This window comes from Gopherus evgoodei, chromosome 1, assembly GCF_007399415.2.
Source record: "Gopherus evgoodei ecotype Sinaloan lineage chromosome 1, rGopEvg1_v1.p, whole genome shotgun sequence".
NCBI lineage: Eukaryota > Metazoa > Chordata > Testudines > Testudinidae > Gopherus > Gopherus evgoodei.
In genome coordinates this window covers 163,653,443-163,668,533 of record NC_044322.1, presented here as the reverse complement: position 1 = coordinate 163,668,533, position 15,091 = coordinate 163,653,443, and the positions used below count along the sequence as shown (strand labels likewise).

Below are 15,091 nucleotides of genomic sequence, written 5' to 3'. Positions count from 1 at the left end.
GCCTGCATATATATACCTGCCCCTGGAAATTTCCACTACATGCATCTGACGAAGTGGGAATTCACCCACGAAAGCTCATGCTCCAAAACGTCTGTTAGTCTATAAAATGTCACAGGATTCTTTGCTGCTTTTATTACTGTCTCTCACACACAAAAAAGGTAAGTGACTTAACCATGGTGTATTTTCTCTTTTGTACCCTTTGTTTCTTCTTCGAGTGCTTGCTCATATCCATTCCAAGTAGGTGTGTGCGCGCTGCATGCATGTCCGTTGGAAGATTTTTACCCTAGCAACACTTGGTGGGTCGGTTGGGGCGCCTCCTGTCATGGCGCCGCTATGTCACTGAATATATACCCCTGCCGACCCGTCCGCTCCTCAGTTCCTTCTTACCGCCCGTGTCGGTCGTTGGAACAGAGGAGCACAGCGTAGCTGATCTCCACCTCCCTAGCTATTCGCTCGTTCTAATACTTACTGTGTATATAGTTATTTTCTGTAGTTCTAGTTAATAGATTTTTGTAAACGTAGTTAGTGTATATAGTTCAGAGAGTTGGGGATTAGCCCTTTCCCTCTCCCCGTGCCCAGGCCCATGCCTGGCTCACCGGGTTTCAAACCGTGCTTGGCCTGCCGCCGGCTGATGCCCATGGGAGACCCCCACGACTCTTGCCTCAAGTGCTTGGGGGAATCCCACCTTGCAGACAAGTGCCGAATCGACAAATCGTTCAAGCTGCAGACGAAAAAGGAGCCGGACTTTCGCCTTAAGCGGTTCCTAATGGAGGCAGCCCTCACTCCTCCACCTTCGGCACCGCCTGCCGGACAGTCCGCGCTGGGGAGAAGTGCCTCATCGGCACCGGAGAGCGCCGGCACCGCGAAAACAGCTCGACACCAACCGGCACCGGCACAGAAACCGGCCCGGCACTGCTCCCTCTCCCCACGTGCCAAGAAGCTTAAAGCTCCTGTGGCCTCAGTATCTGCACCGCAGTCTGAGCAACAATCTAAGTTGAGCCGCCTGGCACCACCAACTGCTGCGGCGCCGACAACCTCCGCACCGTTGATTCCGGCAGTGCAAGAGCCGTTGAGTCTGGTGCATGACAGCTCCCTTGCACATGCCTCGGTAGAGCTTCTTGTTCCCACTACACCAGAGACATTTGCAACGGCGAGGGAACTTATTGCCTTAACAGAGCCCACTCTGCCTCAACCCCCGGTACTGCCGATGCGGGTTATTCAATTAACAGGCAAGCCAGCCATGGTGAGACCACCTTCCATCGGCACCTCAGGCAGACAGCACTCAAGATCGAGATCCCATCAGCGCTCTCGATCTCGCCATCGCTCCAGATCCAGGCGCCGCTTGCAGTCCCGGTACCCATCTCCTGCCCGGTACCGGTCGCACTTGTGGCACCACTTGAGGTCCCGCTCTCCGGACCGATATTCCAGGCACTGGTCCAGCTCCTGGCACCGTTCGCATCGCAGCTGCTCTCATCACAGAGCGTCCAGATCCCGGTCAACCTCCCGGCACCGCACCGGTCGTAGGTCCCGATCACGCTCTCGGTACCGATACGACTCCTGGTACCGCTCCCCGGTGCGGCACGACACGACATACGGTACCCTAGAGACAGGGCTTACCCTCAAACAGCCTCCGCTCTGCCATGGCCATCGAGGCACGTGTCTGAGTCATCACACTCGGATAGTGCTGCCTATCCTGATTCAGAGGCGCACAGCCAGGTTCTCCATGAGGCTCAAGGTCCAGACCAAGATCCTCATCAGTGGTCCTTTTGGATACCTTGGGCATATCACCAGGCCCAAGGTGAGCCCACGGTACCATCACGTTCTGCTGCGTCGGAACATCGCCCGCCAGAGGCCACCGTTAGCCGCCCTCCTCCAGCGGGTACAGATCACTCTCCTCAGGTACCGGACTCTCAGGCCCTCCCGGACCCTGACGTACCTCCAGACCAAGAGTCCCTCCAGGAACCAATGGTACCGGGTCTGTCGTCGTCCTCTTCATCCGATGAGGGAGTGGCTGGTACATCCTCCTCGGGCCCGCCCCCTATCGACCTCCGAGCTCACCAGGATCTTTTTAGGCGAGTCGCCTTAAATATCAATCTCCAGGTGGAGGAGGTCCCTGAAGTTGAGGACTCGGTGATAGACATACTGTCGGCGGATGCCCCAACCCGCGTAGCTTTGCCGTTTATACTCTCTATCCAAGCCAAAGCAGACACAATCTGGCAGTCCCCGGCGTCTATCCCTCCTACGGCCAGAGGGTTGGAAAGAAAGTGTATGGTACCCTCCAAAGGGTATGAATACCTATATACCCATTCTCCTCCGTGCTCCTTGGTGATTCAATCTGTCAATGAGCAAGAATGCCATGACCAGCAAGCCCCCGCCCCAAAATTCTGGGAGGCTAGGCAGATGGACCTGTTAGGACGTAAAGTCTACTCTGCAGGGGGCCTCCAACTCAGGGTAGCAAACCAACAGGCCCTGCTCAGTAGATTATAACTATAACACCTGGCAGTTGATGGGTAAGTTCACTGAGCTGGTCCCCCCAGACTCCCGCCAGGAATTCCAAGCTCTTCTCGAGGAAGGAAAGAAGGTGGCGCGGACGTCCCTGCAGGCCTCCCTCGACGCTGCGGATTCGGCGGCCAGAACCCTGGCCTCGGGAATTACTATGAGGAGAATCTCGTGGCTGCAAGTGTCAAGTCTACCTCCTGAACTGCAACACACCATCCAGGACCTGCCGTTTGAAGGCTAGGGCCTTTTCTCCCAGAAGACGGACCCTAGGCTACAGAGTCTTAAGGACAATCGGGTGATCGTGCTTTCCCTTGGGATGCACACCCCACAGACCCAACGCAGGTCCTTCTGTAGCCAACCCCAGCGCCCTTACCCCCTGCCCAGACCGCATCAAGACTTTGGCAGGAGATGTGGTCGCGGGAGCCGCAGGCGACAATCTTGGTCCCAAAGCAGCCACAATACCGGTCCCGCCAAACCAGCGCTGGGCCCGAAAGCGAACTTTTGAAGGTGCGCCCGAGAGCAGAGCACCAGTCCTTTCCCAGGATCCCCTTCAGTTTTCCAACCGCCTTTCCTCCTTCCTCCCTGCGTGGTCCCAGTTAACCTTGGATCGCTGGGTCCTACGCACGGTGGAATTTGGATACCACCTCCAATTTATTTCGCCCCCTCCCTCTCACCTCCCCGTCCCTCTTCAGGGACCCCTCTCACGAGCAATTCCTCTGGCAAGAGGTTCCCACGCTCCTTTCAATCGGAGCTATAGAGGAGGTACCGGAAGAATTAAGGGGCAGGGGATTTTATTCCCGATATTTCCTAATCCCCAAGGCAAAGGGAGGTCTTCGACCCCTCCTGGACCTGCGAAGACTCAACATGTTTCTGAAGAAGTTGAAGTTCCGCATGGTATCCCTGGGGACCATTATCCCTTCCTTGGATCCTGGAGACTGGTACGCTGCTCTCGACATAAAGGACGCATATTTCCACGTTGCTGTTTATCCCCTGCACAGACGGTACCTACGGTTTATGGTGCACCGCCAACATTTCCAGTTTGCAGTCCTTCCATTTGGCCTCTCCATGGCCCCTTGTGTCTTTACAAAGTGCATGGCGGTAGTGGCTGCCTTCCTCCGTCATCGGCGAATACATGTGTTTCCTTACCTAGATGACTGGCTTATTCGAGGGACCTCCGAGGCCCAGGTCACCTGGCATGTAGCCATCATCACGGAGCTATTCGAGAGACTGGGCCTGATGATCAGTCGAAAGAAGTCTACTCTCGTACCCACTCAAAGAATAGAATTCACTGGGGCCATTCTGGACTCCCAACTCGCCTGCCATTCTAAAAAGCCTCCAAACCTTTCCGACGACCTCGGCTCGTACCTGTCTGAGCCTTCTTGGTCACATGGCTGCATGTACCTTTGTAACCAATCACGCAAAACTACGCATGCATCCCCTTCAAACCTGGCTCGCCTCAGTGTACCGTCTAGGCAGAGATACCGTAGACATGGTGGTCACCATTCCTCAGAGCATCTTAGACTCCCGAACTAGTGGCTAACACCATCCCTGGTTTGTGCGGGACTGCCGTTCCATCCGAGGCAGCCCTCAGTGTCCCTAACGACGGACGCGTCGTCTCTCGGCTGGGGGGGCTCATCTAGACCATGATCTCATGCAAGGCCTCTGGTCACTTCAAGAACTAGCGTTGCACATAAACGTCTGGGAGCTGAGAGCAGTCTGCCTGACGTGCCAGACATTCCTACAACACCTGCAAGGTCATTGTGTTTCGGTGCTTACCGACAACACAACGGCCATGCGCTACACCAAAGAGTAGGGCGGGACTTGATCCCCCCCTTTGTCAGGAGGCGATCCAATTGTGGGAATTTTGCATAGCCCACTCGATAGACCTTGTAGCATCGTTCCTCCCGGGAATCTGGAACACCCTGGCAGACCATCTCAGCAGATCCTTTCGGTCTCACGAGTGGTCGCTTCGCCCGGACGTGCTATATTCCATCTTCCAGAAGTGGGGCTTTCCCCATATAGACCTCTTCGCTTCCCGCGACAACAGGAAGTGCCAGAAGTTCTGCTCCTTCCAAGGTCTAGCCCCGGGCTCGATATCGGACGCCTTCCTAATCTCATGGAAGGACCAGCTGCTGTACGCCTTTCCACCCTTTCCACTGGTGCACAAGGTTCTCTTAAAGCTCCGCAGGGACAGGGCTCGCCTGATCCTGATCGCCCCTGCGTGGCCCCGACAGCACTGGTACACAACGTTGCTGGACCACTTGATAGCCAACCCGATCCCTCTGCCCCCGCATCAGGATCTTATAACGCAGGACCATGGCAGGCTTCACCACCTGGACCTGCAATCCCTCCATCTCACAGCGTGGCTCCTGCATGGTTAACCCAGTCAGAGTTATGTTGCTCTGCCTCTGTGCAAGAAGTACTCCTGGGCAGCAGAAAACCTTCCACCTGATCTACGTACTTGGCCAAGTGGAAGTGTTTTTCTTGCTGGTGTCAAGCACAAAATACATCACCCACGGAGGTTCCCATTCCCACTATATTGGACTACCTCTGATACCTTAAACAAAAGGGCCTTGCTATCTCACCATTGCGAGTGCACTTGGCGGCTATTTCTACTTTCCACCCCGGAGAAGGTACTTACTCTGCCTTTTCCCACCCTATGGTCTCGAGGTTCCTCAAAAGTTTGGAGCGTCTATACCCCATAGTACGACGCCCCACCTCTTCCTGGGACCTCAACTTGGTCCTGACGAGACTTATGACTCCTCCATTCGAGCCACTGGCGACCTGCTCACTCCTGTATTTGTCGTGGAAAACAGCCTTCCTTGTAGCCATCACATTGGCTAGGAGAGTCTCTGAGCTTCGGGCTCTGATGGTGGACCCGCCATACACGATGTTCCACAAAGACAAGGTGCAGTTACGTCCGCATCCGGCGTTCCTCCCTAAAGTAGTCTCGGCCTTCCATCTCAACCAGGACATATTCCTCCCGGTCTTCTTTCCCAAACCGCATACATCTCGTAGAGAACAGCAGTTGCATTCCCTCGATGTCCATAGGGCGCTTGCCTTCTACATTGACCAGACGAGACCCTTCCGCAAAACGCCCCAACTTTTTGTGGCAGTGGCAGATCGGATGAAAGGCCTACCCGTCTGTTCTCAGAGAATTTCGTCATGGGTAACGGCGTGCATCCGTACTTGCTATGACCTAGCTCATGCCTCTCCGGGGCATATTACTGCCCATTCCACCAGGGCTCAGGCCTCTTCGGCCGCGTTCCTAGCTCGAGTACCCATCCAGGAGATATGTTGAGAAGCTACATGGTCTTCAGTACATACCTTCACTTCCCATTATGCCCTGGTGCAACAATCCAGAGAGGACGCAGCCTTCGGCTCTGCGGTTCTACATGCTGCAGTATCTCACTCCGACCCTACCGCCTAGGTAAGGCTTGGGATTCACCTGCTTGGAATGGATATGAGCAAGCAGTCGAAGAAGAAAAGACGGTTACTCACCTTTGTAACTGTTGTTCTTCGAGATGTGTTGCTCATATCCATTCCAAAACCCGCCCTCCTTCCCCACTGTTGGAGTAGCCAGCAAGAAGGAACTGAGGAGCGGATGGGTCGGCAGGGGTATATTCGGTGCCATAGCTGTGCCCTCCCAGGGGGCGCCCAGCTGACCCACTGAGTGTTGCTAGGGTAAAAATCTTCCGACGGACGTGCACGCGGCGCGCACACACCTACTTGGAATGGATATGAGCAACACATCTCGAAGAACAACAGTTACAAAGGTGAGTAATTGTCTTTTTTAATAGGCTCAAAGGCTACATTTTATGAATATTTTGCTGTGGTGTACTTACAGACGTTAAATATTGGGATATTTGCTTTTGGTATAATGACTGAATTTCAGATCCTATGATATAATTAAAACACTGTGTGCACTTCTGAAGGGACACATTAATTCAAAAATTTCTCTTTTCCCTGAAACTTCATCTACTTTATTTATAAATATCATTTAGGATTATTATGTCTAAAATTATATTTTTAGTTTGTGAATTTGATAGCTCTGTGTTAAGAGATTCACTGTTTAATCAGTATAGTCAGTTAGTTTTCCTGGTTTTTATGGATGTCTTTCACACAGCAACAGAGGAGGGGAAAATAACTTTTTAAAAAAGGAAAATGGGTTTGTAAAGCCAGAAAATTTTGCTGGTGAGGGAGAGAGAGGGGAGACTAGAGTAGTGCCTGAAGATATTCTTTGCTGATTAAAGTGACACCATCTGTTGAAATTTAAACCAGTATGTTCCTCATCTTCAGGTTTACTATGCAAAAAAGAAGAGGCGGCACCAACAGGGTCAAGGAGATGATTCCAGTCATAAAAAGGAACGGAAAGTTTACAACGATGGCTATGATGACGACAACTATGACTATATTGTAAAAAATGGGGAAAAGTGGATGGATCGTTATGAAATTGACTCTTTAATTGGCAAAGGATCCTTTGGGCAGGTAATGGATGTTAGCTGAAAAATCATTAATTTTTTTTAGTTATAATAGCCATCTAAATGAGTTAATATCCAAGCCACACCCCTGTCTCATGTAAAGATTGCTTCTTTATTCATAAGCTCTTGGAATAAGATGTCTACTCAAAATTTCTGCATTTCTGATTTTTCTTGTTTACAAAACATGAAATTTGAATTTTCTTGAGCAAGTGCATCTGGCAAGATAATCAAACCTATTAATTTGGAAAAGAGACAACTAAGGGGAGATATGATTGAAGTCTATAAAATCATGACTGATGTAGAGAAAGTAGATAAGGAAGTGTTGTTTACTACTTCTCATAACACAAGAACTAGGGGTCACCAAATGAAATTAATAGGCAGCAGGTTAAGACAATAAAAGGAAATATTTCTTCACACAATGCACAGTCAGCCTGCGGAACTCCTTGCCAGAGAATGTTGTGAAGGCCAAGACCATAACAGGGTTCAAAAAAGAACTAGATAAAGTCATAGAGATATGTCCATCAATGGCTATTAGCCAGGATGGGCAGGAATGGTGTCCCTAGCTTCTGTTTGCCAGAAGCTAGGAATGAGTGACAGGGGATGGATCACTTGATGATTACCCGTTCTTTTAATTCCTTCTGGGGCAGCTCGCACTGGTCACTGTTGGAAGACAGGTACTGGGCTAGATGGACCTTTTGGTCTGACCCAGTAGGGCCATTCTTATGTTCTTATGTTATGTTCTTAATTTAACACTTAACTTGCATTTGCTGTCATTCAGAATTTTTAGCACATGGTGTTATGGAAACCCAAATGTAATTTTCTGTGCTTCGGGAGATAACACAAACAGATAGCATAGAGTAACATACCCAAGTTAACTCTCTTGAAAAAGGCATTTGGAGAGTTAAGCATTTCTAAATAGTGAATATTTAATAGAAAGTGATTTTACTCTGTTATTTTCTGTATTGACTTTTTTTGTATACTTATACTTGAATTAGATGTTATTTCCTCAGTCCACCTTCTCAATGAAGTCTGAATCCTGTTTTTATGATTTTTGTTATGAAAATTAATATCATATCACTATCACCTATGGCTTCACAGTAGAAGGAAGAAAAGAAAATGGTCTAGAAAGGATGAAAATTCTTATTTTCAAGACAAATATTTTCAATAAGAATTAAATGTGCTTAGTAAAATTTTGAAATATAAACTGGATTACTACAGTATGTTTTAAATATGATTAATTTCGAAGCTTTCTTGGTTTTGAAAGTCTCTGCTTAATAAATAAATTTAATGAAATGTGCGGTTACTTAAACATTTTATTTAGCATGTCTTTTTTTTCTCTTTCAGGTTGTAAAGGCTTATGATCGTGTGGAACAGGAGTGGGTTGCTATTAAAATTATAAAGAACAAGAAAGCTTTCCTAAATCAAGCCCAGATTGAAGTGCGGCTTTTGGAGCTTATGAACAAACATGACACTGAAATGAAATACTATATAGGTATTAAGATAATTCTTGTTTTTATTCATTTGCAAATATTTGAGAATTGGCTGGAGAACCTAAGACCATGCTACTAATTTTACAGTGCTCATAATGTTGAGGAATTATACATTTGTTTGATTTTTACGTCGATAGTTATTTTACAACAGACTATCTTACATAAAGAGAACTGCTGTATATGGCAGTCAGATTGGACAGGGTCTGTTTTGCTCCTGAGAAGGGGGCAGTCTTCATTCCCTACTGCCTCTTCTTAATATGGAAAGGTTGCTGGTAAAGCAATTTTAACTTATACAGGGGGTATAAATTCCAGAAAAAAATAAGAAGCCCAATATAATTGTGGTACCAGAGAAGATCATATTGCTGGCATTTGCCCACTTCTCATAGAAACATGCTAAAAGGAGGCAGAAGCTCCAATTCACTCCCCAGGTGGATCCAGACTTTGTACATTTCTTAAAGTTGGCCTTTTAAGACGACAAGGCAGGAAGTCATTTTTCTTATACTCTCTGCGTACTTGGGATAGTTGGAACTCTGTTGTGGATCAACATGTTCCCACAAGAGAAGAATGTTCTTATGACAGCTAATGGCTGGCCTTTCCCCTCCCCCCTTCCCTTCACTTTCCCTGAGACAGGATGAGGGAAATAGGCAGGAAGCTGCCTGGACCATGGTCTACGACTGGTTCCATGTTCTCTCTTTGAACCATTAAATGTGTGTTCTATGTCTTATTTATCAAATTTGCATTCCTTGTGGTCACCACCTCAGCCAAAAGAGTAGTTGAGCTGGGAGCCATAATGTTGAATCTGCCATAAACTATATTCAGTAACAAACTCTCTTTGAGACTGTATCTGAATTTTACCTCCAAAGAAGTTTTGGAGTTTCATATAAACTACTCAGTCCATTGACCTGTGTTTTTTCCAAAACTGCATGTATCTGAAGAGAAGAGGAGGCTTCGCTACCTTGATGTACATCACACTCTTGCCTTCTACCTGCAAAGGACAAAAGCAATTAGAAAATCACCTAGATTGTTTCACAGTATAGCAGAATGAGTCTGAGGTCAAACTGTATCTTCCCAGAGGATCTCTTGGTGGATCTTGAGCTATATCCTACTCCTGCAACTGTTTTCCGTGTTTGAGCTTTTATTCTCTGGGAAATGTCACAGATGTCCACATGGGCACAAAAAATATAATTTATTTTCTAGTGTTGTAGCTGTTTTGGTCCCAGGATATTAGGGAGATAAGGTGGATGAGATCATATATTTTTTTGGATCAACTTCTGTTGGTGAAAGAGAGATGCTTTCGAGCTACACAGAACTCTTCTTCTGGTCTGTTTAACTTGAAAGCTTGTCTTTTACCCACAGAAGCTGGTCCAATAAAATATATGATCTCATCCACCTTGTTTCTCAAATTTATTTCCTAGTAATTTCTATCTATACCTCTGTTCTGCCAGCATAGGAATCTGGCCCTTTGTCAGTCTCAGAAAAGTCTCAAATTATAGGCTGTGTATGTTTTGAAAAGTAATATTACTAATATAAAGTTGGGTTTTGGCTCAAGTCAACTGGAAAGTCAATGAGGCATGGTCTAGCTAAGGCTGTTAGCCAATCAGAGCCAACACTTAGTTTTGCTTGCTAGCCTGCTTGTTGAAAAGAGGTGGAGCTACCCATTTATCCTGTGCAGATTAAACCAGCGTATAGAAAGGAATTTCCAGGTAAAATATATTAATTAAAAAGCTACATAGAATTGTAGACTTTAAGGTCAGAAGGAACCATTGTGATCATCTAGTCAGACCTCCAGCACAATGCAGGCCACAGAATCTCACCCACCCACTCCTGTATCAAACCTGTGTCTGAGCCATTGAAGTCCTCAAGTCATGGTTTAAAGACTTCAAAGTGCAGAGAACCTTCCAGCAAGTGACCCATGCCCCACACTACAGAGGAAGGTGAAACCCCCACAGGGCTTCTGCCAGTCTGCCCTAGAGGAATATTCCTTCCCGACCCCAAATATGGTGATCAGCTAAACCCTGAGCATGTGGGCAAGACTCACCAGTCAGACACCCAGGAAAGAATTCTCTGTAGTAAATCAGATCCCACCTCATCTAACATCCCATCACAAGTCATTGGGTATATTTACCGCTAGTAGTCAAAGACGAATTAATTGCCAAAATGAGGCTATACCATTATACCATCCCCCCCCCCCCAAACTTATCAAGCTTACTCTTGAAGCCAGATATATCTTTTGCCTCCACTACTCCTCTTGGAAGGCTGTTTCAGAACTTCACTTCTCTGATGGTTAGAAACCTTCATCTAATTTCAAGTCTAAACCCTGATAGCCAGTTTATATCCATTTGTTCTTGTGTCCACACTGGTACTGAGCTTAAATAATTCCTCTCCTCTCCCTCCCTGGTATTTATTCCTCTGATATATTTATAGAGAGCAATCATAGATTCATAGACTTAAGGTCAGACAGGACCATTATGGTCATCTATTCTGACCTCCTGCACAATGCAGGCTACAGAATCTCACCCACCCACTCCTGTAACAAACCCCTAACCTATGTCTGAGTTATTGAAGTCCTCAAATCGTGGTTTAAAGACCTCAAGGTGCAGAGAATCCTCCAGCAAGTGACCCATGCCCCATGCTACAGAGGAAGGCGAATGCTCTATAGTAACTGAGATCCCATTCCATCTAACATCCCATCACAACCATATCGCATTGGCGGCTCATAATCATCTTGTGGTCAACCAATACTCCGAGGTCCTTCTCCTCCTCTGTTCCTTTGAACTGATGCCTCCTCAGCTTATAACAGTAGTTCTTGTTATTAATCCCTAAATGCATGACCTTGCACTTTTCACTATTAAATTTCATCCTATTACTATTACTCCAGTTTACAAGGTCATCCAAATGTTCCTGTATGATATATCAGTCCTTCTCTGTGCTGGCAATACCTCCTAGCTTTGTGTCATCCACAAACTTTATTAGCACATTCTCACTTTTTGTGCCAAGGTCAGTAATAAAAAGATTAAATAAGATTGATCCCAAAACCGATTCCTGAGGAACTCCACTAATAACCTCCCTCCAGCCTGACAATTCACCTTTCAGTACGACCTATTGTAGTCTCCCCTTTAACCAGTTCCTTACCCACTTTTCAGTTTTCATATTGATCCCCATCTTTTCCAATTTAGCTAATAATTCCCCATGTGGAACCATATCAAATTCCTTACTGAAATCGAGGTAAATGAGATCCACTGCATTTCCTTTGTCTAAAAAATCTGTAAACTTCTCAAAGAAGGAGATCAGGTTGGTTTGGCATGATCTATGTTTTGTAACATCATGTTGTATTTTGTCCCAGTTACCATTGACCTCAATGTCCTTGACTACTTTGTCCTTCAGTTTTTTTTCCAAGACCTTGCATACTACAGATGTCAAACTGACAGGCCTGTAGTTTCCCGGATCACCTTTTTTCCCTTTCTTTAAAGATAGGAATTATGTTAGCAATTCTCTAGTCATATGGTACAACCGCTGAGTTTACAGATTCATTAAAAATTCTTGCTAACGGGCTTGCAATTTCATGTGTCAGTTCCTTTAATATTCTTGGATGAAGATTATCTGGGCCCCCTGATTTCGTCCCATTAAGCTGTTCGAGTTTGGCTTGTATCTCGGATGTGATAATACCTACCTTCATATCCTCATTCCTATTTGTCATCCTACCATTATCCCTAAACTCCTCATTAGCCTCCTTAAAGACCAAGGCAAAATATTTAGATATTGGGCCATGCCTAGGTTATCCTTAACCTCCACTCCGTCCTCAGTGGTCCCACTTCTTCTTTCTTTGTTTTCTTCTTCTTTATATGGCTATAGAACCTTTTACTGTTGGTTCTAATTCCCTTTGCAAGGGAAAACTCTGCATGGTTTTTGGCCTTTCTAACTTTATCCTTACATATTCTGACCTCAATAAGGTAGCTTTCCTTGCTGATCAGTCCCATATTCCATTCCTTGTAGGCTTTCTGCTTTTTCATAATCACCTCTCTGAGATGCTTGCTGATCCAGCTTGGTCTACAACTCCTGTCTATGATTTTTTCCTCCTTTCTTGTGATGCAGGCTTCTGATAGTTTCTACAACTTTGACTTGAAATAATTCCAGGCTTCCTCCACCTTAGATCCCCCAAGTTCTTCAGTCCAATCCACTTCCCTAACTAATTCCTTAATTCTTTACAGTTAGCCCTTTTGAAACCAAAAACCCTAGTCACCGATTTATTTTTGTTTATCCTTCCATTTAGTTTAAACTGAATTAGCTCAGGATCGCTCAAACTAAAGTTGTCCCCTACAACCATTTCTTCTATGAGGTCCTCACTACTCACCAAGACCAAATCTAAAATGGTATCCCCTCTTGTTGGTTCAACAACTACTTGGTGAAGGAATCCATCAGCTATTGCATCTAGGAAAATCTGAGCCGTATTATTATTACTAGCACTTGTCCTCCAGTCTATATCTGGGAAGCTAAAGTCTCCCATGAACACACAATTCCCATTAGTATTTATTTAATTAAAAACATTAAAAAGGTCTCTATCCATATCCAAATCAGATCCCGGCGGTCTATAGCACACCCCAAGCACTATCTCAGGGGAGGCTCTACTAGCTTTCTTCCCCGATGTGATTTTTGCCCAGACAGACTCTGTCTTATCCATTCCACCCTTTCTTATTTCTTTACAGTCTACCTCATCATTGATATACAATGCTACTCCACCACCTTTGCCTTTATTTCTGTCTTTCCTAAACAGCACATATCCGTCCATACCTGTACTCCAGTCATGACTATTCCACCATGTTTCTGTTATCCCTATAATATCCGGTTTCACTTCCTGCACCAGTAACTCTAGTTCTTCTTCGAGTGATTGCTCATATCCGTTCCAGTTAGGTGTGCGCGCCGTGCGTGCACACTCGTCAGAAGATTTTTACCCTAGCAACTCCGGTGGATTGGCAGGTCGCCCCCTGCAGTGGCGCCGCCGTGGCGCTGGATATATACCCCTGCTGACCCATCCGCTCCTCAGTTCCTTCTTACCGCCTATGTCGGTCATTGGAACAGTGGAGCGCAGCTTAGCTGTCCTCCACTTCCCTAGCTTCTCTCTGTTCGTCTAATCTCTAGTTGTGAATAGTTGACTTAGTTCTTAGTATCTTAGTTTTATAGTTTACAGTAGTTACAGTTAGTTGTTATACATAGTTTAGTGGGATTTGGGCTTGAGCCCTTCCCGGCACCCGGTGCCGGAGCCCATGCCCGGTTCACCAGGGTTTAAACCGTGCTCGGCCTGTAAAAAGCTGATGCCCACAAGCGATCCCCACGACTCTTGCTTAAGTGCCTCGGGGAATCGCGTATCTCTGACAAGTGCTTCATTTGCAAGGCCTTTAAGCCGCGGACTAAAAAAGAGAGGGACTTTCGGTTAAAGACTCTCCTTATGGAGGCAGCCCTTAACCCTCCGTCCTCAGCACCGAGCGCTGACAGTGCTTCTCCGGCCCCGGACCGCGCCGGCCCCGCCAAGACACTGCGGCATCGGCCTTCTCCGGTGCAGAGACCTGACTGAAGGCCTTCAACCTCTTCCACGCGCTCGGTGCAGACTCGCCTGGATTGTCTGGCACCTACCCATGCCGCAACACCGATGCCTGTGGTACTGTCGACTCCAGTCCTGAGAGGGCCGTCGAGACCGGTCCAGGAGAACTCCCTGGTGAGACCTGTGGTCGAGCTGACGGTCCCCTCCACACCGGAGACATTCTCCTCGGCCAGGGACCTTATTGCCATGACTGATTCGGCCCTGGCTCAACTCCCAGCACCGCCGGTGCGGGTTCTCCAGTCCAGAAGCAAACCTGACGCTATGAGGCCTCCTTCGATGCAGTCGATGAGCCGGCACCGATCCCGATCTAGGTTTCGGCACCACTCCAGGTCTTGCGTCCGGTCCCGATCTTGACGCCACTCGCGGTCCCAGCACCGCTCACCCAGTTGGCACCAGTCGTACTCGCCGCGCAGATCCATCTCTCGTCCCGGTCGGTACTCTCAGTACCGCTCTGGCTCCAGGCACCACTCGCGGCATCGAGACTCTTGCAGCTGGTCCCGTCGTAGACGATCGAGATCCAGGTCGACCTCCCGGCACCGCGGTGGTTGCAGGTCCCGGTCTTGGTCTTGGCACCGATACGATTCCCGGTACCGATCCCCGGCACCGAGGAGGTCTCCAACAACGGGAGCGAGGGACTCATATCAGCCTTGCTCGGCTCCTCCATGGCCGTTCCATCAGCCATCCCTGTCTTCTCAGGCGGACAGCGTATACGCCCCGGACACTGATGTGCCCGCTGCCTTGTTCAGCGAGCCCCAGCCTCAGGAACATGGTCCGCAGCAGTGGGGGTTCTGGACATCTTGGGCGTACCATCAAGCCCAAGGCCCTCCCTCAGGTCCTCCGCGTTCGTCGGCCTCGGAACACGGCACCGGAGGCCACGATTACCCGCCCTCCCCCACCTGCTATGGAGGAAGAGGTGGCCCACCCACAGGACTCCGAGCTCCCCAGAGAGATGGACACCTTTCTTCAGGTGGAGCCCTCTTCAGACCCGCTTGTTCCGGGTCTTTCATCTTCGTCCTCTCCTGAAG

At 47.8% G+C, this 15,091-nt stretch overlaps 1 protein-coding gene across 4 annotated transcripts in view; it reads left to right on the top strand.

Moving 5' to 3' along the window:
• Positions 1-15,091, top strand: part of DYRK1A (dual specificity tyrosine phosphorylation regulated kinase 1A) — a 165,576-nt gene that overhangs the window by 125,777 nt on the left and 24,708 nt on the right. For all 4 annotated transcript variants that reach the window (XM_030577788.1, XM_030577778.1, XM_030577766.1 and 1 more), the window contains exons 4-5: positions 6,799-6,987; positions 8,325-8,472. In XM_030577788.1, coding sequence (XP_030433648.1) covers positions 6,799-6,987; positions 8,325-8,472 — 337 coding nt within the window. The remainder of the gene's footprint in view (positions 1-6,798; positions 6,988-8,324; positions 8,473-15,091) is intronic.